At 42.3% G+C, this 21,924-nt stretch overlaps 1 protein-coding gene and 1 long non-coding RNA gene across 8 annotated transcripts in view; one reads left to right on the top strand and one right to left on the bottom strand.

The window, feature by feature from the left end:
• The window catches only part of LOC133465530 (uncharacterized), an 86,738-nt gene extending 79,558 nt beyond the window's left edge, over positions 1 to 7,180 (top strand). For both annotated transcript variants that reach the window (XR_009784652.1, XR_009784651.1), the window contains exon 4: positions 7,092 to 7,180. This is a non-coding gene — a long non-coding RNA (uncharacterized LOC133465530). The remainder of the gene's footprint in view (positions 1 to 7,091) is intronic.
• LOC133465528 (BAH and coiled-coil domain-containing protein 1) overlaps positions 1 to 15,244 on the bottom strand; it is a 64,668-nt gene extending 49,424 nt beyond the window's left edge. For 4 of the 6 annotated variants that reach the window (XM_061748430.1, XM_061748434.1, XM_061748433.1 and 1 more), the window contains exons 1-2: positions 15,004 to 15,244; positions 12,680 to 13,005 (exon numbers count right to left, since the gene is read on the bottom strand). In XM_061748430.1, the coding sequence (XP_061604414.1) occupies positions 12,680 to 12,851 (172 nt within the window). In that variant the 5' untranslated portion in view covers positions 12,852 to 13,005; positions 15,004 to 15,244. Of the gene's footprint in view, positions 1 to 12,679; positions 13,006 to 13,084; positions 13,403 to 14,999 lie in introns of those variants that run through there. The other 2 variants (XM_061748431.1, XM_061748432.1) reach the window with 2 other exon arrangements.
• Positions 15,245 to 21,924: the final 6,680 nt, after the last annotated feature.

Below are 21,924 nucleotides of genomic sequence, written 5' to 3'. Positions count from 1 at the left end.
GATGAAGTACCTGGAGAAAACCCATGCAAGCGTGACTAGAACACCTCAGCTTCATTCACACCGGGAACTTCAGAACTGCGAGGCAGACGTGCTGACCACTAGGTCGTTGTGTTTCCCCCAGCCAAGGCCGAACAATCCCCAATTTGGATCGCCAAACGGACCTTCATTCCACGCACATTATGATTCATATCAGTTCTTGATATGCCCGGCTTTTTCAGAGTTGCTTCGGTTATCATCCGACTTTAACACGATCGCTCAGAGTGCAGTTCGTTCTGCTACGACTCAAACCCCGGTACCCGAAAGCAGTCTTGGTCTGCATGCAAACAGACTGCAATGCTATTTGGTGAAAGTTAGATTCAGTGTAAACACTGCAAGGGCCAAAATCGATAACCAGTGTTAAAAGCAAAGGAAAAATCACAAATCTCTGGCACTAAAAATCAGCATAGGCATCTCTTTGCGTATGTTGTGGTGGAACATTTTTAGTTTTTATGAGACATCTCAGCTGGTAAAAAATAAATAAATAAAAAATAAAAAAACCTAGCGCAAAATAACAAGCGTACATAACCCAGCAGTATTACTGGTCAGAAGGTTTTGTCACACAATATGTCACAAATACTGGACAAAGTAGTGCTTGAGTCCAGAGGACCAAACTACAAGTGTAAACACAACCTAAGGCAGTTGTTCTGCACACAAATGTTTTTTTAAATAATGCACATTCGTGCACAGCTCTAAGAGCACCTGTATTTTGCATACCTACCTACTACCTATCCTCCCAGTCTTCACCAAAATTGTTGACTTTTAGTCTACTCTGTATTTTTGGGTTAAGAATATGAGTTGTGGAAATAATGTGTCTCTCTCTGTTGGCCACAGTAAATGTGCACTTCACTGGAGAAGCTTTATCAGGCTCATTATCTTGAGTGACACACATGCAACAACAGTCGTATGTTCCGTCATCCGTGAGTGAATTTGACGTCCTCACACACGCGAAAGATAACGCCAGGTTTACGAGTTTATTTCATTTCCAGATGACACTCGAAACTCAAATCATATTTCCCCATTGACTTGAATGGAAATGCCACTCATCTGTTCCAGCCTCCCCCCAAGAAACAACAAAAGTCTTTTTTATAAGGAAAATAGCACTCTACAATACTGTACTTTATAAAAACATAGAAATAACATCTTTAAATAGAGTGTAAAGTCAATAATAGCATACACATCTGCAGTACGACAGATTTTATATCAAAAAGGGTCTCATGTAAACCATCCATATTCATCCTGAAACCAGGCTCTTCCTAGCCCACTCCTCCACCGAGTTTTGTGGTTAAGTCGGTTTTGCTTAATCCCGCAAACAAACAAACAAACAAACAAACAAACAGACAAACATATGGCCACCAAAACCTCCTGAAGAGAAAGCTCTGTGCAAACACAGGAACAACTGCTGAGCTGGATGACATATATGCAAAAGAAATGTGGCTATAAAGGCTTTTCTTTTGGGGGAAGCGCGTCCCTTGGTTGGGGGCCTGTATGTAGGCTTGCCGCATTAAGAGGCGGAATCCTGACTGGAGAAGTCGCCCCGCAGACTGAGACGTTGGAGGGTTCACAATGCACCTGTCTGGGCCTCCTAAGCAACCACAGGGTGCCTGGCTTGAGTCAGGCTGTCCTGGAGAACACACACACACACACACACACAGACATGCGTGCAAACCCCGCGTGTTGTTACCCGCCACAAATCTGCCGACAACAATGGGGCACAACGGCTCCCTCTTTTTTTTTTTTTTTTTTTTTGTTCCCGTCACTGAGCGCTTACAATAATACATTTGAAATTAAAAAAACAAGTAATCTGGATTTTCTGCATGAGCCGTTAATAATGTCCAACAGCTGTCACACGCAACGCGGCCACGCACTGAGGTGGGCTGGACAAAAACAAATCAGAAAAGAGCAGTAGCAAAACAAAATTGTTCAAAGAAATCTGTCTATTCTATTCACTGTCTACAATATATTTTCAGTGCTTTTTGTTGGTCATGGGAAGTGAACAAATACTTTGAAAACCCAGCTGGATTCTTCTTCTCTTGTCCATGCCGAGCATAAAAATAGACAAGGGGGTACGGTTATGAAATGCGGCGCCTTGAAAGCTGATACGAGAGGCTACTATAGCCCGTCCGCCGCTCTCGTCCGTGGGTCTCCTTTGTTTGGGCGCGGCGTACACGCCCCGTGCTCCGGGCCAGAGGCCTTTGTGGCACCGGGCCACGCAGCGTAGTGTGGGTGGCGCACCGTTTGAAGCGGCGTCCCGGAGGCGGCGTGGCCAAAATCCTCTTCGCGTTTCCACCCGCTTGTGAAAAATGTCCTTTTTGCAGGCGGACTTTCTCACGAGTTAAATAGTCAGGATCCTCACTATTTATTTCATGTAATTGGAATGCATCTGAGATAGTGCTGTCCGAGATGGAAAACATTTTATATCCTTTCATTACATGAAATTAATGGCAATTTAATTACATTTCTCCATATATTTATAAAACAAAATTTAAATAGAAAATGCGTTAAAATGATTTTTAAAAAAAATAATATCCAGTGGAAAAATAAAATTTCAAAATATCTGGTAGTGCAAATGGAGTACATTCATGTAACAGTTGGGCACAAGTATGATGTAATAGAATGGCTACTAACCAAGTAACCCACATGTCAAAATAACAACAATATATATCGCACAGGGCGGCACGATCAGCGAGTTTAAAAAAACGATAACTGATCACAGATCCGATCACAAGATGGAGGAATGTGTCTTTTTAAATGACCTTTTCATTTACTGTATATACTTGTGTACTTAATTGCGCCAAAAAATTATATTTACCATAAATAATGTATCTTTGGTCATCTATTTATGCCAGTGAGCCATAGTGACAGCCAGAACAAATGAATGGTCTTCTATTAGATGGCAGGAAGTAAATACAGTAATTAATGTATCCACTTTTTATGACATTTTTGTTTGTTGGTGTGCTGTGAGATTTTTTCAATTGTAAAATATGTTCCTTGGCTCCATAAAGGTTGGAAATCACTGTTCTAGTCAGATCGTGTATTCTGAGCAGTCAGGTCAAAGCAACATTACAACATGACAGAAATAATGGGTGCTAACTTACTGCAATTCAATTACTTTATCGTAATTGAATGACTTCACCCACAACGAAACTTTAGAGCACGATTCGACAGAACGGCGGCATGTTTACGTACAGCCGTTAGTGCTAGCACTAGCTTGCTAGGCTACATAACGTTTTTGTTGCCTGCTTGCGAGCCGTATCGTATTAAAAGTACGTGAACATACCTCAAGCAAGTTTTAAACGAACGTCCTCTCCTGTCCTGAGCACCAGTGACCACCAACACACGTTTTTCCCCATTTTGTCCTTATAATACAAAGTCGGCGCGCTCCACTCTTGTTGTCGTCGTCGCCGCGGTAACGAGTGTATCCGGTCGCATTTGAGTTGACAAGCTAAAGCCCAATGATCGTAAAAAACGGGATGCGGTGGTATCAGAATACAAGATTTTATCGCAGTAATGTGACATAGCCCAATCGTAAAAGAGCAAATTTGTCTTGTAGTCTGATCCGGCATTACGTGTTCCCTGTCTCAGATGTGTTGTCTGTCCCACACCACCGACATGTTTTTTTAAATAACTTTATTGCTGTCAGATATTTACAGTACTGTGTCCAAAAAGCAAGGCTAAAAATAAACTAGCTTTTGGATTCAAATATACTGTGCACGATGGCGATGCGCAGTAAATGTCTTTTGCGGAGCCGATCAATCGGCGAATTATGACATTAAAGCCAATCAGCCAATCAGCATAAAATGCTAATTATCGGCCGATACCGATCAGTCCGATAAAATCGGTGTAAAGTCTAATTATTATGCCCATTCGTAATCTTAATGACAACATTCAGGCAGTCGATGAAATTGTACAATTTGGTGCCAATCTAATGCCCTCCTCCACTGAGTTGAGAGAACAAGAAGCCCATTTTAAAAACATTTTAGTGACCATTGTAGTTATCCGTTGGAAGTGTCAGGGGATGGTGGCAGCGCCAGCGAGGTGCCATTTCGGCCAGGTTTGCGACGTGACGTGTTGCCGATGTCATCTCGCAACAATCCCCAAACGAGCCTGCGACATGCCAAAATCCTCACGCCCACCCACTGCAGCTGGAGGCAACACAGGAGGGCTTGCTCGGAGTCAGACCCGAATGGATTTTGGCCCGAAACCCATATTCTGTCAGTGCGCTTCCAGTGCTGGAGCTGGCGCAGCGGGATACAAATACCATATTTAATATAAATCCACAATGTGTCCTATAGAGATGAGTGAGTGTCGTTGCGACCCATAGTCGATCTTCAAAAGACGATTGTAGTCCAAAGCGCTGTATCGAGAAGCTGAAATAGTAAATGCTTTTGAAAGGTGGTTGGGGAGGGGGTGGGGGGTATTGGGGTGTGCAGTGCAGCACATGCTTTCTCGCAAAGCACGACAAGCTCGCGGCGATTGTTTTGAATTTTGAATTGAGGCCTAACAGGGTAGTGACCCCCCCCCCCCCCCCCCCCCCCCCCCAGATCCAACAGATGTGGTTGCTCTCACCAGCACCGTCACCACTGCAACGGAATTAGACGTCACTGTTGTTTCGGATGGTTTGGCCTTGGCAGAGCTTTTCGCTCGACCGGAGGCCATTCTAGTTTCTTTTTTGTTGTCAACAAGAGATTTGGGAATTTGAATTGAAAAGATCACATCTTCACCGCCCTCATTCGGCATGTGACCAAACTTGCATAATGTGGTAGTTGTGGCCCTTTTTTCAGTTGGCGAAAAATGTGCATTAAATGTGTAATTTAATATAGACTTTTTTTTTTTATATATATCGACAAATTGGTTTTTCATTAGACTGGAAAACTGTATTGTTTTTTTCCCAAATTTTTCAATTTGTATATGCTTAATGTGCAAGAAAAGTAGAAAAAAAGATATTGTGATGTATCATCCAATATTATCGGATAATTGTTTCATCATGATATTGCGAAAATCGTATCGCAGGTTACTTTGGGATTTCCACCCCTAACGTTTTGATGATGTCAACAGAAATACAATATTAGAGGATTGCAAGAAATTGAATTCTGAATTGCCCAAATTCCATTTTCTCTCTACCATAAAATGACAATGAAGCCTTTCGGTTCTCTTCTCAGCAATAATACAAGGCCAAAACTAAAGAGTTCTTGTAACCTTGTAAAAACAACTATGCTCTTGAAAGGTTTCACATATGTTGTCAAAAGAATCCTTGTTGTTGCCAATTATTTCTTAATTTGTGATTAAGTCGAGTACAGTTGTACCTTGACATTCAAAACCCTGCACTATGCATGCCAGGCCAGTAGGTGGCGATGTGAGAAGACACAGCCGTTATGTCACAGGCCAAAAAAAGCCCGATGTTTTTCATCAGTTTGGTGTGAAAAGCCACAGTCCTGATCGACTCGCACCCCACTCACTTGGCTTGATTCTTTTTAAAGGCCCGCCTCGTCAGCGGCCCTTTGCTAATCCCCCCCGGACACCTGTGTTTGTCTTTGACGCGTCCTCAGACCCACGGGATATTCCAGCAAGGAGACGTTCAATAAAAGTCCTAGTAAAGTTATTTATTCCTCTTTGGTTAAGGAAAAAAAAAACAGAGAGAGAGACGGCAGACAGCCCGGCTAACCTTTGAAGGGAGAAGCTGCCCGGACGTAAAAACTGGAAGAATGACAGGGACATCCTACAAGAGAACAATAAAGGGGGTGGACGGGGCCGTTTTTTATCTTTAACAGCAGCCGTAAAACACACGCACAAAGCCGGGCCGCCCAACAATGGTCCGGGCTGAGGGGACGGCGGCTCGAGCCCGAGCGGCAGGAAGACCGCCGCTTCCCAGACACCAGGCTCTTCCTGCAAACAACCATTCGGGGGGGGGGGGGGGCAGCTTGTGGAAAAAGCGAGGGGAGATGCAGAGGAAGTGGAAGTTTGAGCGTGCGAGATGACACAAATATGACCTCTTGCTGCATCCCCCCGCCTCCCCCCGCGCCCCTCCACAGCTGCTTTCACACAAACACACCTCCGGCAAGGCGAGGCGATTCAAACAATATGGCTGAAAGACGAGCCCCCTGCCATAAAGGCGGGCAGTAAAGGCCGCTTGCGCCGCGCCCCCGCCACGGCCAAGTGCAAACTGTCCCCCAAGTCAACAGACGGTAACGTTACCCCTTCCACGACCTCGTCAACGGATTCTCTGAATTAAAGCACATTAAATGACTTTACAGCTCGGGGGGGAAAAGTTGATCCGCGGTCGCGTTCGGAAAAGCAGCGCAAGTGCAACCGTAAACCGGCCACCTGGCTTGCATCGCAAACGCTCCGAAAATGAAATTGGACTGACAAGGGCGCAGTGTGTTTTTTCGACAAATCTGAATTTCTGATGTAATTGGTGCTTTCCACTGTTTTTTGTTGCGTTTGTTGACTTTTGAGGCACACATCACCAGGCAAGGGTAACTTCACTAGCCCATGTGTCAAACCCGAGGCCCAGGGGCCAAATCCAGCCTGCTGCATCATTTTTCTGTGGCCCATTATGGCAAATAGTCTATCCACTTCCTTAAAAATCTAACCAAATTGCAAGTTTTATTCGCTGTTTGTAATAACAAACATGAGACTCACTGAGGGAAACCATAACTACAATGTGGCCCGCGTTGAAAATGAGTTGGATAGCGTTGACTCAAACTAAGATCCGCTGCACACCGAGCGATGAGGCTGAAAGCAACCGAACTAAACAATTGCAAAAGAAATAGTCGGCGACTCTCCGCCACACGTCGGCCGAGTGACCCTCACACATATAAACAAACTGGCTGCAATGGACAAAGTGAAGTCTTCTTATATACACTTTTTTTTTTGCTTGAGTAGTGAAACAAATTGTTTCCATGATCTTTTAGAACTAACATTTTACGCTGACGGACTATTATCACGGACAGTATGATATGGCACACCTTCTCACGACATTTATTTATTTTATTTTTTTTCCTACACCAACCTTGAAATATTTACTGTGTCTGTTAAATATTCATGTCACCCAGTGTGCAAGTTATTCCCGGGGGGATCCAACGCACTCTGCAAACAAGATACTCAGTGGGGCCAACGTCGCCAGCATATAAGACAATGGATGAGCACATTCATGACTGACAACGGACGACCTACCCAAGAGGTTTTGTTTCTTGGCGTTTTTGAACACGCATTTTTCAGAGATTACACATGAAACTACTTTGAGTCCTTTTCAGCAGTCAACATTTTCGGTCTACTGTATAAAAGCTGTCGGCGTGTAAAACAGAACAAAAAAACGTTTTGTGTTTTTGTTACAACCGACTCCAGTGACATCAGTGAAGTGAATTTTGTTACTTCTTACCATTAACTGCAAAATTGTCAACTTGAAACTTCAAAACTTCTTTCTGAACCTTTAAAATATGTTCAGCTAATGTGTACCGTTAATGGAAACTAAAATGTAAATTGTCGTGCTTCAAAGCAATGAAGCGGTGGTGTTCAAAGTACGGATCCAGGGCCATTTGTGGTTCGCAGCTCTTTCTTGTTATCTGTAATATATATTGTAATTATAAAATTACACACGGGCCACATCTGGACAATAGGAAGGAGGATTATATTACATAAGACAGTTTGGTCTAAAGAAACAGAGGAGGTGCTGCAATGGTGTTTTGGTGTCATTGACTAGTTTTTTTTTTTAGACTTTGTATTTTATTAGAAAATATTTTTAATTATATTGTTATTGTTGTTATTATCACTTTTATTTTATTATTGTGTTTTATCTTGAGTCTCTATGTAAAGCACAGTTTTAGCTGCGGTTGCATTTATATGTGCTCTATAAATAGGTGGAAAAAAATAAAACAAAGTTGTTGACTTGAGCACTGAAAAGGAAAAAGAGAAAAACGTCAAGCTTAAAAGTTAAAATGAAACTATATTCGGAGAAACAAATGAAAATGGACTTGCGCTATTCACCTGGGCCAACGGCGAATTGCGAAAATCTGCAAATAAGTGATGCACCCTTATAATTGCCATGGAAACAAAAATTGGGGGAAAAAAAACATAAATAAGTGGGGGTTCCGGGGTAAAATGTTTCAGTTTCAGCAAATAACGGAGGACATAGTCCCCGCCAAGAATCCACGTATAGATGATACAGAATATGCTGCAGGCCACTGTAACTTGGACGTTTTTGACGACCACTGTGTGTTTGTGGAAAGAACTAAAACATTCTACGAACTTTAGGTGGAAATGCAGTTTTCATCCCCTATAACACAAAGGGGAGATAAATGGGATATTCTAAAATGACATACATGTAACGGCTTAGCAACTACATTTACATTGGTTTTGGCATGTTTACTTAACAAAAATATGACGTATCCTTCAGTTTTTCTTTATGCGGCCCTCTGTGGAAAGTATTTGGACACCCCCTGCCATAAAGTATTTATACTTAAAATCAAATTTTAAATGATGAGACTATAATAAATGCCACATAAAGAAGAGCTCGGTTGTAAATTAGAAGTGTGTGTCAAGTTAACTTCTCGTTTAAAAGGCAGTACTACTACACGCTCAAAAGAAGAAATTATGCGTCAGATAGCTGGAAATGTGCAGAGAATTGAGCACATCTTGAAGACTATATGGAGAGATACGATTCCCTCCAGTGACGGTCACACCCGAACGTGACGTGACCGCAGAGAACAATAAGCCACCTGTGTTCATTGCGCTGTGGCGATGGCATTTGCAGTCTTCGTGTTGCTGCGGTACAGAAGAGATTTGGTCCATCCCTTCGTGCGTGTGCATGTGTGTGTGTGTGTGTGCGTGTCAAACGCAAACATGAATGGTGAGCGATGAAAGCCAAATAAATTCTCTACATTCCGTGTCATATTTTCTTTTGTGTGTGAGTGACACTATTTTGCAAATGCATTCCGAGTCTTCATTTTCTGCTTTTTTTTTGCTATTTCTCTTCCCCCCAAAATGCTTCCTGACATTGAAAACGACAAATACGATATTCAATGGAAACATTTGGTGATGCATGTAACCGCTCTACAACCACTTGTGAACCATAAATATAATGAAAACTATATGAAGCATGGCAATAGTACCACAAATGAATTCATTTCCCTGCAGTCAAGTAACCCGGATTGAACTCCAAAAAGTTAATTTGCTTGTTTTTCAAATATATACACTGAAAAAGAATATGCAACATTTTTGTTTTTGCTCCCATTTTTCAAATATCTGAGACTTTTTCTTTGTGCACTAAAGGTCGTTTTGCTCGTAAATATTGTTCACAAATACTGTGCAGTAAACCCCCGCTATATTGCGGTTCTCCGTGGATTTTTTGAGAAGTGTTATTACAGTCGTAAGTTATTATTTTGTACTGTTGGTATAATATTTTTGTGTTATCTATGGCTCTTGGGCTCTTTCGATATATATGTTTGAATGTGTTTGTATTGTTTGAAAGGCGTGTTTAAAGACCTTAAAAAAGTTTGAGGTGCTGTAGATGTTATAAAAACATGCCGAGGTTGTATTTGGATATCGCAGATTTTCACTTATCGCGGTGGCGTGTGTAACCTAAGCCCAGCGATGGAGGGGGGGCTTACTGTATGTCTAAATTTGTATTAGAGAGCACTTCTCCTTTGCCAAGATCAAAATGTGATGCACATAAACATATCGACAACAAAGTGGTAACCATAAATGTAATAAAGAAATAGAAATACGGCAATAGTACCACAAGTTATTTCATTTTCAGTCATGTAACCCAGTTTAACCACCCAAAAGTTCATATTTGCATGTTTCTGAAATGTATATTGAACAAAAATATAAACGCGACAATTTTGGTATTGCTCCCATTTTTCATGAGCTGAAAAAGATCTTTTTCAATGTACACAAAATGCCCGTTTCTCTTAAATATTGTTCCCAAAGTTGTGTAGTTGTGTGTTCGTGAGCACTTCGTCTTTGTCGAGATAATCCACGCAGCTCACACCTCACCAGACAGCATGCTTATTGCACAGGTGTGCCTTTGGCTGCCCACGATAAAAGGCCACTTTAAAATGGGCAGTTTTAGCTTATAGCACAAAGATTTTCAGGGAGCGCACAATTGCGTGCTGACTGCAGAAATGTTAAGTGTGCAGCTCATGGAAAAGGGCAGCCAAAACAAAAAGTGTTGCATTTATCTTTTTGTCAAGTACATACACAAATGGTACAAAATGCTATTGTCTCCGCAGCAGCCTTATAAATGATAAATTATCGCAGTGTCACAAATGTAAATACTCCTGAGTCACTTGTCAAAGCTGGCGCGTGCACCGTGAACACATTTGCACCCCGACGCTTTGAAGGCCAACATAGGAGGGCGCTGGGAGAAAAAGAGGGGGGGGGGGGGACGCCCCTCCCAACCCCCGCCCATCGGCACACTGTCACCCGTACGAACCTGTCCACGTCCACGAGGCGATGACATAGACGCAGAGTGAAAAAGCGCAGTTTGCGACAACGCAGCCGCGAGACGCCTCGTCAAGAACGCGACACTTGATCCTCAATTCTGTCATTCAAAGGACACGTAACAACATTGCCGTATTTTCAGAATGTTTTCATTTTGTGGCAAAACAAGAGATTAGAATGGGCGCAAGATTGGGTTGTGTAGGAGATGGGGGAGGGGGACCCGTGAGCTGTTTGGAACGGCCTCGCATTTTGTTCACAAAGGCTCTTAAATGTAATCAAAATGTGGCCTTTAACTCATTCACTGCCAGCCTTCCCAGTTAACATGGATCTTTGACTTCGAAAGCCGTCAATGGCAGTGAATGTGTTAATGTCTTAAATTTGACAAATTTGAAAATATCTATATCGCACTGGTCTCGCACAACCTCTAGCACAGTCGCATCACACGAATATCAATATTATTCCTTCGTAATTTGATCACTTTATGACGACTTTCAGTACAATTTTGAGTCTGAGTATTCTTCTCACGTAATGCTAAATGATTTGTGAAATGTTTTGATATAATGATGTCCTTATGCATATATACTGGATATACATTATCTTTGTCAATAAGCCTGAGCACCTTTGATGCTCAGGTTGCTATCTAACTACAGTATAACAACTGCCAGCATGTTAGCATTTCGATAGCCTCATAGCATCATTGCCCAAGTCATTTTGGACTATTTTCGAAAACCAGAAAAAACACAAAAATTCAAAAGGAGTCAAGTTGGTGCGATTTAACTGTTGCAGATGACCATGGCCTGGATGTCTGTGACTCAGACGTCATGAAAACACACAATTTTTAGCAAGCGCATTGTTATCTTTGTTTATCAATATTGTGACAATTTCATCAATTCTCATGAGAAATCGCACCCGAATACAGGGCGTCATTTAAAATCCTTATCACTCTGCCTTAGTACCTTTGCTGCCCCAGTTGCTATCTGACTAAATGATAGCATGGCAACTGCTAGTATGTTAGCATTTGATCTATTCTCACTAGAACTTGTACATGAATAAAGGGCAAAATTTAAAATTCTTGTCCGTCTGTCTTGGCATTTCCGCTTGTCAGGTTGCTGTCTTATGAAATGTTAGCATACCAACTGCTAGCATCTTAGCATCCCATCAGTTCTCATTAGAGATAGTACGTGAATAAAGGGCAAGATGTAAAATCCTTATCGATCTGATTTTTTTGCCATTCTCATTCTATCAGTACTATAGTTCAATATTGTTTTATCTTGAAGTCTCTACATTTCAGCATTTCAATTATTCATAAGTGTAATAACTACAAAACAATTACATCACGACATGCATGTGGCTGACGAACAATAGTATCATAAATATCGTTACGTATCATCTCATGTATCAATTATCGCGCAATCGCTTTATGGTCATACTATTGGTACCAAAATATTGCAATCCTGACTCATTGCTACGATTTCAACCACTAAAAGAGTGTTCGGCGAGTTTTAAAAAGGTAGTTAATAAAAAATTCAAAAACAAAGACGATAACATCTTGATGCGCAAAACAACTGTCCACAAAACCATATTCATGAAGAACAGCCATCACAAATATTGTAAGGTATCATGTATCGCTTATTACGCAATAGCTACAGACTACTGATATCAAACTATCGTTCCAGCTGCAATTCCCACCCCTAATAACCTGGTCTCCACGGTTGGGTTTTAAAAAGTATTAAAGGTAGTAAAACTAAATTGCAGAAATGAAGCCCATTAAAAGGTATTGCATTGCTTTTTTTTACGATGTATTCCATTTTATTTTTGTGCTGAAAGGTTTATCTGTCAAAGTTGGCCGGCGCAAAAACTGCGTGTAGTGATTGTTTTTTTTTTTTTTTTTTTTTTTTAAAGCTATTGCATTTAACTTCTGAAGACATACTATGACATTTAGCTAATTCTGCAATAAATATTTGCTTAAGATGCCGTTGCAGCCTGCATGATAATTAAAATGTAATTGGGAAAAAAAAACTAAGCTGATGATTTATTAGCTGCTATTTGAACAGTGGAAGTGTCAGCAGCCACTCCCTGCGAGCATTGATGAAAATCATAAAAAAAAAGAAAAAGAAGAAGAATCAACAGCGTTGTGCTGCACCAATCGTGCAGGCCGGCAGCAGCAGCAGGAAATTTGAGGGAGCAATGGTGGACCAACCTGAGTGGGGAGCCATCGGTATGTGTGACGGGTAGTACTTCCCCGCGGGGAAGTGACCGGCGTGCTGCACGGAGCTGTGGCCGGAGGGGGCGATCCGAGAGGTGGCTCGGTGCACCAGGGCGCCCCGCTCCGGGAGGAGGTGGGCCGGAGCCGCGAAGTCCCGACCTTCCATTCCCGACAATGTCCGATAATCCGCAATCCGGATGGGGCCCGGCGAGGAAAATCAAACGCAGCCCATATAATAATCCTCTCCTGCTGATGTGTGTGTTGCATTCAGTCGGTCGCGGGGCTCGTGCAGCCTAAAGCGTCGCTCCGGATCATCTTTTCTGCCCAGAAAAAAAGAAAGCAAAAATGATGCAACGCAAGCATAAACGCAAGACATTAGTGCAGCCTCGGTGAATTTACACTGCTTGAAATCCGTTCTTTTGGTTTCTTTCTTCTTTTTTTTTGTGGGTTGGAGATCCTAACCGGCCTGTCTCGGTTGATCAAGCCGGCTGCAGCGTGCCTCCCCCGGTCAAGCCTCGCTCCATTGCACGCTCCTACTTCCAGCCGCCCACTCGCTCATTACTCGGGTTAAAATAATGCCCAATTTCGCCACAATACCTTGAACGCTTCATTTGATACGTGCATTCTCGTCCTATTGTCTCCGCTCTGCTGATTTCATGTCCACATTTTGCACTAAAACAACCTCCTATGTTTAAAAAGTGCACCGCAGCTATGAACACAGTCGGTTCCTAATTACAAGAATTAAAAAATATATATATCGCGTGAAATGAGGATGCATGACATTTAAATTCAAAGATGCGTCATCAACCTCTCGATGTGTGCGTGTGTGTGTGTGTGTGTGTGTGCGTGCATTAGTGCACGCTCACCATGCACACGACCTCTTTCACGTCAGGAAATCACGTGAATTATTATCATTATTAATTATTATTATTGGACAATATTACATGACCAAGATGTGGAATTTAGATTCATTTGAAAAAATGATAATAATTGAAACAAGCAAGAATGTCATTTTCAGTGATTAATCCCAATTGTGTACACAGCAGGGGGGGGGGGGCAATATTGCATTGAATTCAATCATATAATATAAATATTCCTTGTCATTTAAGGGCCCCCAACCCCCTTGCATGCAGCCCCCCCACCCCTCCCATGCATGGAACACACACACACAGATCCAATATAGTGTGCTTGATCCTGAACAATAAAAATCTCCCAGCTAGTCGAAAACGTGATCAAAAGCAACGTAGTGCGCTACTGTGCAAAGCACATGTGGCTTAAATGTGGTCAAGAGTAAGAAAATGGCTACTGCAAACATGACAGCTGAGATTGTAATGGAGGTGGAGGGAGGAACGGGGAGGAGGGGGGCGACACATCGGAGGCGAATGGCCGCCCGTCAGCTGCCTTTGTCTCGGCTTTGCATGCAGCCATTAGCCCGCCACGCTGGTCCTTCCAAGCACGGAATCCACATTGCTGGGTTTAAAAAAAATAATAAAATAAAATAAATAAAAAAAACCGCTGTGCAAATGCCTGCCATGTACAAATAATACATTTGTCTTTTTTTTTTGTTCTGCGATTGTTTAATTTCGCCTTAAACGTACAACTCCAAAGCGTCGGGGGGAAAATGGTGGAAATTGTTTAAAAACGTCAACGTAATCGACGCAGTTTAACGTGAGCAATTAAATTACCGTCATTTTTTTTTTTGCACCCGACAGCACAAGAAGTGAGAGAATAAATAAAATATTATGTTGTCGGGGTATTTTGAATTATATATATTTTTTTAATGGCTCGGACCGTGCTGCGGAAAGAAGCGGCCCTTCGTGACAAAGCCGGCCGGGAGGGAGTGCACCTCGAGCGGGGAGAGACGGCGGCATGACTCGCTGCTCTCCTCGATTTACCCAACCACGCCAGTCGATATTTTTGTCCTTCATATTTAAGCACTATATTAAATGTGCTTAACGCGGAAATATTTTTTGAAGAATCACGTTAAATAAATAGATTTAGTTTAAAAAAAAAATCAGCAATCTACTAATTCAATACACGGTGACATAAATATAATTTAATGTGAGTGTAAAAGAATTCTGGCAATCATAACAGTGACGTATCACAATTTAAGGTAGGCAATTTTCAGCTCGTTGCATTAATTCGTGTTTTCCTCTCATGTGAAGCACACGCATCTTGTTTGTTTTAGGCTATTTCGCAGCACATTTGCATTTTTAAGCTATTCTAAATATCCAGTTATTGAACAAAACGACAACATGGCTGCCCTGTATTTCTACACCTATACAAATAATGATAATAATATAAAAAGGACTACTTACTGGCATGTTAAATTCTTGTATAAGAATGAATTAAAATGGGGCAAAAGAGTGGCGGTGAGGCTGCAGGTAAGAGTGCGAGGCCCATTTAAAGTCGCTGTAACTCGGTCAGACGGAGCTCCGGCGCGTCCGGCCTGAGAGTTGCCTCGGAGTCGGGATGCAGCGGGGACTGCATGTGACGCTTCCGGCCTGGCTCGATCGTGCCTCCGACCTTCCGAGCGGCGCTTTTCTCTCCCGGTGCAACTGCGTGCCTGGCGCCCGCGCGCACGGTAAACACGCGCCGCCATTGGTGGGATACCTGCATGCTAATGAGCGGCGAGGCTTGCGATTGGCTGACGGCGCTGACCAATGAGGCGCGCGTTTGCCTGCGCCGCACGGAGGGAAGCGGCAGATTTAAAGCACGGGATGCTTTTGTTCCAATGCCCTCACAATGGAGCTTCGTACGTGCCCGCTTGCAAGATCGCGACTGTTTTTCACAAAAAAGTCACACTCTTTACTGTTGTGGTCTCATTGTTTTTGCGCCGGTACCATATTGCTCCACCAACTCACAGTTTATACTCGGGATGGGCGAGTACCGATACCACCGGCCTTATTTCAAGCAATCGGGTACTCGCTGAGGCTGTTGATAGCAGCCACCGATACTCGGTGAGCTGCGGTATTAAGTGATCGCTTTTCACAGACGACAAAGAATATATATGCCTGTGAGTCATCAATCAATCAAACTTTATGTCTACAGCGCTTTTCATATATACAGTGCAGCTCAAAGTGCTTTACGGAGATTAAAGTCAATGCCGTTGGTCCACAAGGACGCATACAGATTCAAAATAATCATGTAATAACCTACGGGCCAGCGCATCCGTGTATTGTTATATTGTCTGTCAACATGTGTTGCTGCACAGTCTGTGTTCAAACATCCATTGCTTTAAGGGTTATAACTACCGCGACATCGATGCTAGTTTCTTTAGTCCGTCGATGGTGTTTTGCATTGTGCGTTAGCATTAAGCTAAGAGACTAAGTTATGTGGCTTGTTTAAAAACACAATGTTGTTTTATGTTTAGTTTAACTGTAAACATCAACTAGGCGTTGAGATGAGTTGAGATTGTGATCCATATTTGGAAGAGGCCTAATTCCGTTCTGAAGATAGCCGATCCCAGGTGTTGGTTTTTTGTTGTTGTTTTTCCCCCTGTTATGGCTGACATCTTCAATTGAGAGGAAAAAATATTGGAATTGTATCACTTGACCTATGTAATCTACAACCCCAATTCCAATGAAGTTGGGACGTTGTGTTAAACATAAATAAAAACAGAATACAATGATTTGCAAGGTATGTTCAACCTATATTTAATTGAATACCCTACAAAGACAAGATATTCAATGTTCAAACTGATAAACCTGATTGTTTTGAGCAAATAATCATTAACTTAGAATTTTATGGCTTCAACATATTCCCAAAAAGCTGAGCCAGGCTCATGTTTACCACCGTGTTACATCATCCTTTCCTTTAAACAGCATTCAATAAACGTTTGGGAACTGAGGACACTCATTGTTGAAGCTTTGTAGGTGGAATTCTTTCCCATTCTTGCTTGATGTACAGCTTCAGCTGTTCAACAGTCCGGGGTTTCCGTTGTTGTATTTTACACTTCATAATGCGCCACACATTTTCAATGGGAAACAGGTCTGGACTGCAGGGAGGCCAGTCTAGTACCCGCACTCTTTTACTACAAAGCCACGTAGTTGTAACACGTGCAGAATGTGCTTTGGCATCGTCTTGCTGAAATAAGCAGGGACGTCCATGAAAAAGACGTTGCTTGGATGGCAGCATATGTTTCTCCAAAACCTGTATGTACCTTTCAGCATGAATGGTGCCTTCACAGATGTGTAAGTGACCCATGCCATTGGCACTAACACAGCCCCATACCATCACAGAAGCTGGCTTTTGAACTTTGCGTCCATAACAGTCCGGATGGTTCTTTTTCTCTTTGGCCCGGAGGACACGACGTCCACAATTTCCAAAAACAATTTGAAATGTGGACTCGTCGGACCACAGAACACTTTTCCACTTTGCGTCAGTCCATCTTAGATGAGCTCGGGCCCAGAGAAGCCGGCGGCGTTTCTTGGTGTTGTTGCTAAATGGCTTTTGCTTTGCATAGTAGAGTTTCAAGTTGCACTTACGGTTGTCGCGCCGAACTGTATTTACTGATATTGGTTTTCTGAAGTGTTCCTGAGCACATGTGGTGATATCCTTTACACATTGATGTCGGTTTTTGATTCAGTGCCGCCTGAGGGCTCGAAGGTCACGGGTATTCCATGTCGGTTTTCGGCCTTGCCGCTTACATGCAGCGATTTCTCCAGATTCTCTGAAACTTTTGATGATATTATGGACCGTAGATGATGAAATCCCTCAATTCCTTGCAATTGTACGTTGAGGAACATTGTCCTTAAACTGTTGGGCTATTTTCTCACACACTTGTTCACAAAGAGGTGAATCTCGCCCCATCTTTGCTTGTAAATGACTGAGCAATTCGGGGAAGCTCCTTTTCTACCCAATCATGGCGCCCACCTGTTCCCAATGAGCCTGTTCACCTGTGGGATGTTCCAAACACGTGTTTGATGAGCATTCCTCAACTTTTTTGCCAGCTGTCCCAGCTTTTTTGGAACGTGTTACAGACATAAAATTTAAAGTTAATGTTTATTTGCTAAAAACAATCAGGTTTATCAGTTTGAACATTAAATATATTGTCTTTGTAATGTATTCAATTAAATAGAGGTTGAACATGATTTGCAAATCATTGTATTCTGTTTTGATTTATGTTTTAACACAACATCCCAGTTTCATTTGAATTGGGGTGGTAAATCCAACTTTGGTCACTCCTGAAATTCATAGTTTCAGAAATCCTCGTTTTATGTACATTTTCCGATTCCATGAATTTTTTTTTTCAATTCATTACTGATAGACAGATTTTTTTCCCCTCATGTCTTTGTTCTGTATATAAAGCACTGAGGTGGATTTAGGATAAGTAGAAGACCTGGCAATGTTTTGTTTAGGTCTTGCAGGATAAAAACAACAACATTAATACACGTATTTAAAAAAAAATTTAGTAGTACTACAACCTACCTGTATGTAAAAGCCCAAGTAATGCCAGGACATTACCCTTCTCCCACCCTGTTGTGTTGAAAGCAATTGTGTCACCATCCAACACCTATTTTATTGGCTGATGTCATCGAATTGATAAATTCCACATTTTGCAGGATCTTTGTGTGAAAGAAGCTACTGGAGGTTGTTCAAACGGCGTCGTTGTGGCTGCTCGTCAACATGACAACAGTGTTCTGGAGCCTGAAAATGCGAACCATTACAATCCTATCAAAGTACAAGTATTTGAAAACGACAGTGTTAGCATTTCAATGTCAAGGCTGAAAGCAGTGCTGTTGAGGCGGGGCTAGTGCCGTGTGTTTCCCAACCTTTCTTGAGCCGAGGCGCACGTTATTTTACACAAAAAGTGGATACACGGATACACAGCACTATGACGTACCTTCTAATTCTATTGGAAGAGCATTCATTTGGTCCGTACGTAGCTGCAGCTGAACAAACACCCAATATTCTTCTATAATATTTATTTCCGGAACGTTTTGACAATCTCTTTGTCAGTGCGTGAAATGTTTCAGAAATGTAAACAAAAGAAGGTTTTAGTAATGAGAGTGTTGTTGTGTAAACATTTACACAGAGCGTAGTGAAAGTCAAACTGTTAGCAGAAGTCCACTGAACTTGTGTAGGCTACTCGTTCATGTGGCAAAATTGTGTGTGTTGGGGGGGGGGGGTAACTCGTTCCACTGAAAGATTTTGTATCCAATGACCCAAAAATGTACAGAGGTACCGCCAAATTGGCTCCTAACAGCTGTTATAGATGATCCAGCAGTTATCCGCATTTGCCTTTTACGCAGGACCCAGCAAAGGCAGGATATTACACTGACTGTGCAGTTTCACGCAGCAACATGGCATTGCGCAATCAGATGATTAGATACAGTGGCCGCGAGAGAAGTGAATTTCGGGTGTTAAACTTTACAGTCTGGCTTTTGGCATTATGCCTTTTACACAGGCGGAAAAAAGTGTGGGGGAAAAATGCTCGTTTTTCAAGGCTACATCTTCTACGTCAAAATTGCCGCATCAGAGCCATAAGAAAAGACGTTTCAGCATGTTTTTGTATCCTTGAGATCCATTTTAAGGTCCATGTACTAGTACACTCTTTGGGCCCTATTTTCGTGAACAGCGTAAATCAGTGCGCAACTGTGCGCCAGAGGAGTGTCAGACCGGTTTTGGTAGTTTCATTGGCGAGGGCAGCCCGGCGGATCTGATAGTGGGCAGACTGCGCCACCGCGGGTGTGTTTCCAGCCGACTTCGTTTGCCGCCAATCAAAGCGGCTCCTCTCATTCCCTTTAAATGCGGCACAACTGACAGTCGCGACAGAGCCGTCTCGGTGCGGAAGAGGATGATGGGTATACGCAGCGATCCGTGCGCGAGTAGACTATTGTCACGCTCTGTGTCGGTTTGCCAAATTCACCTCAATCGCATTAGACCAGTGGTCTTACCTTGCACCAGGAGTTACATGTGGTCTCAGCAAGCGTGAATTTAGATCAGTTTTGACACCAAATTATCACTCCGCCAGGCGCATGTCAAAGGACACACCGTGGTTGTGCCGGAATGCTCAGCCTGGCGTAGACTTGTCGGCCAAACTGGCAAACGCGCGCAGTGAGCTTTGTGCGTGCACAAAAACCGTGACGTCATCAATTCATGAACTTAGACTGGATTTCATCACATTATAGTCAACAACGAAAAATCGGTAGTTGTTCAACCCCTGACGGGTCATGACAATTGCTTTCAACACGACAGCAAATTTTTTGACTTAACCAGCCAACGGACGAATGAACGTTCAATCCCGTAGCTGCGATGTCATCTCACAGCCACTAGGCGGCGTGTTGAAGGTGCATGTGGAAATTGCGACAGCGTCGCGTTTTTAAGTGGGTTTAGTCTCGAACGTGTGACTACGCCGAGCTATCCATGTGTGCGCCATTACAGCGGAGTGTTGTTGCCTGTTTCCGCACGCCGTCATACACACTCACGGTCGTGTTTACGTCCCATTTTACATGACTTTTATAGAGGACGCTTAGAATTGAGCGGCACTTTATGCATTTATGTGCGCAGGTAGCAATCATCGTTAGCTAACCAGGTGCAGTTCCTTCTATTAAAAGTCTTGTTTTACTTCTATTAATAAAACCACATGGAAAAGTGTTTCTACACATTTCTGCTTGCTAGATTCTTCTGAATGGAGGCTTGTATATATATATATATATATATATATATATATATATATATATATATATATATATATATATATATATATATATATATATATCGCAAGGTCTAACCTGAAGCGTGAAGTCAGCCAATGTAAGCACGGAGGTGATTCAACATAAATCAAATGTGTGCGATTTAACTGAAACGATGAGAAAATATTAGGTGATACATTTTCAGGTCTTTTTGCAGTTTCAAACATATTAGCTACAATTTAGGCCGTGAAAAAAAAAACAGGTTTTTGATGATAAATTTCCATTTGGGATCTATATATATATATATATATATATTTCATTATTGCATGACACTGGTATTTACAAACGAAAGCCCTTGTGTGTGTGTGCGTGCTGCTGATTGGCTGGCGCGCCTCCATCGTATTGTCAGTCAGCAGAGTGTAAACAAGCCTCTGATTGGCTGACGGCCAGTCCGCATTGGACTGCCTGGAAAAAAAAAAAAAAAAAAAAAAAGGCAATAACTGTCCAGGCTGTTTCAAGGCGTCCCCGGGGTAGATGATGAAAGGGGATAAGAGGGGGCTGTTTCAAGGCGCCCCCCCCCCCTCCCTCGCCTCCAAAGGCGGACCCCCGTTGGCCCTCAAACCAAACGAGTCAAGCGTGAATCAAATGGAATATACTGCAGAGCGAAGGGCGGATGATAGCTTGGATATGAGCAATAATGGAGCTGTTCTCGCCAACCGAAAACATCACCGAAAATCGCTCCTGCTTGTCGTGGATCGTTGTGGTTGTTTCGTGTTTTTTTTTTTTTTTTTAATTATTATGATTATTATGATTATTTTAAATGAGGACAACGTGCGTGGGAGCCCTCGTGCATGTTTCCGCGTGCGGTGCGGCGGCTGCATGAGGTTTGTCGCAGTGGGCTGGCCGGTGCGGTAGAATAAAACAACACTCAGTAATTGCTTGCGAGTAAATCATTTGCACAGTTGCGGTTTGGGGGTGGAAAACGATGTTTGCACGGTGAGATCGTCAAAACACGAAACACATTCACATCATAGTCACTGAGTTTGTGTGCGCGCGCGTGTGTGTGTGTGTGTGTGTGTGTGTGTGTAATCGTTTCCCATTGTCAGCATTCACTCAGTCATCGCAGCTCGAAGTGGGTGACTGCAGTAGTTGGATTTAAAAAAAAACAAAAAAAATGGATTATTTCTTTCAATGTCAGATCTTTTTTTTTTAATCTACATTTTCATAGTCAATTTTTTTTACTTAGTATGTATGCATTGAAATTCCAAGGTTTATGATCCCCCCCCCCCTATTTTTGTTGTGGGGTGGGGTGGGGGGGGTGATTGATATGTATTACCAGATATTCCACATTTATTAGAAAAAAAATATTTTTTATGTGACTCTTACTTTTGATTTGTTTTGCTATATTCTGTGCACTTGTCCCTACACACACCTTACATATTTCAAGTAAGTTTGAATTAAAGTATATGTACTACCAAATAATCATACATTTCAATTTCCGCACATTTATTTCATTTTCATTTGACCCTTATTTATAAGTACCCCACTAAAAACACACCATCCTTTTTCAGTGCACACGTTTTGAGGAAGGTGAAACATAAA

This window comes from Phyllopteryx taeniolatus, chromosome 16 (assembly GCF_024500385.1).
Source record: "Phyllopteryx taeniolatus isolate TA_2022b chromosome 16, UOR_Ptae_1.2, whole genome shotgun sequence".
Classification (NCBI taxonomy): domain Eukaryota; kingdom Metazoa; phylum Chordata; class Actinopteri; order Syngnathiformes; family Syngnathidae; genus Phyllopteryx; species Phyllopteryx taeniolatus.
The sequence above is the reverse complement of the archived record's forward strand: the minus strand, read 5'-3'. Positions and strand labels throughout refer to the sequence as shown.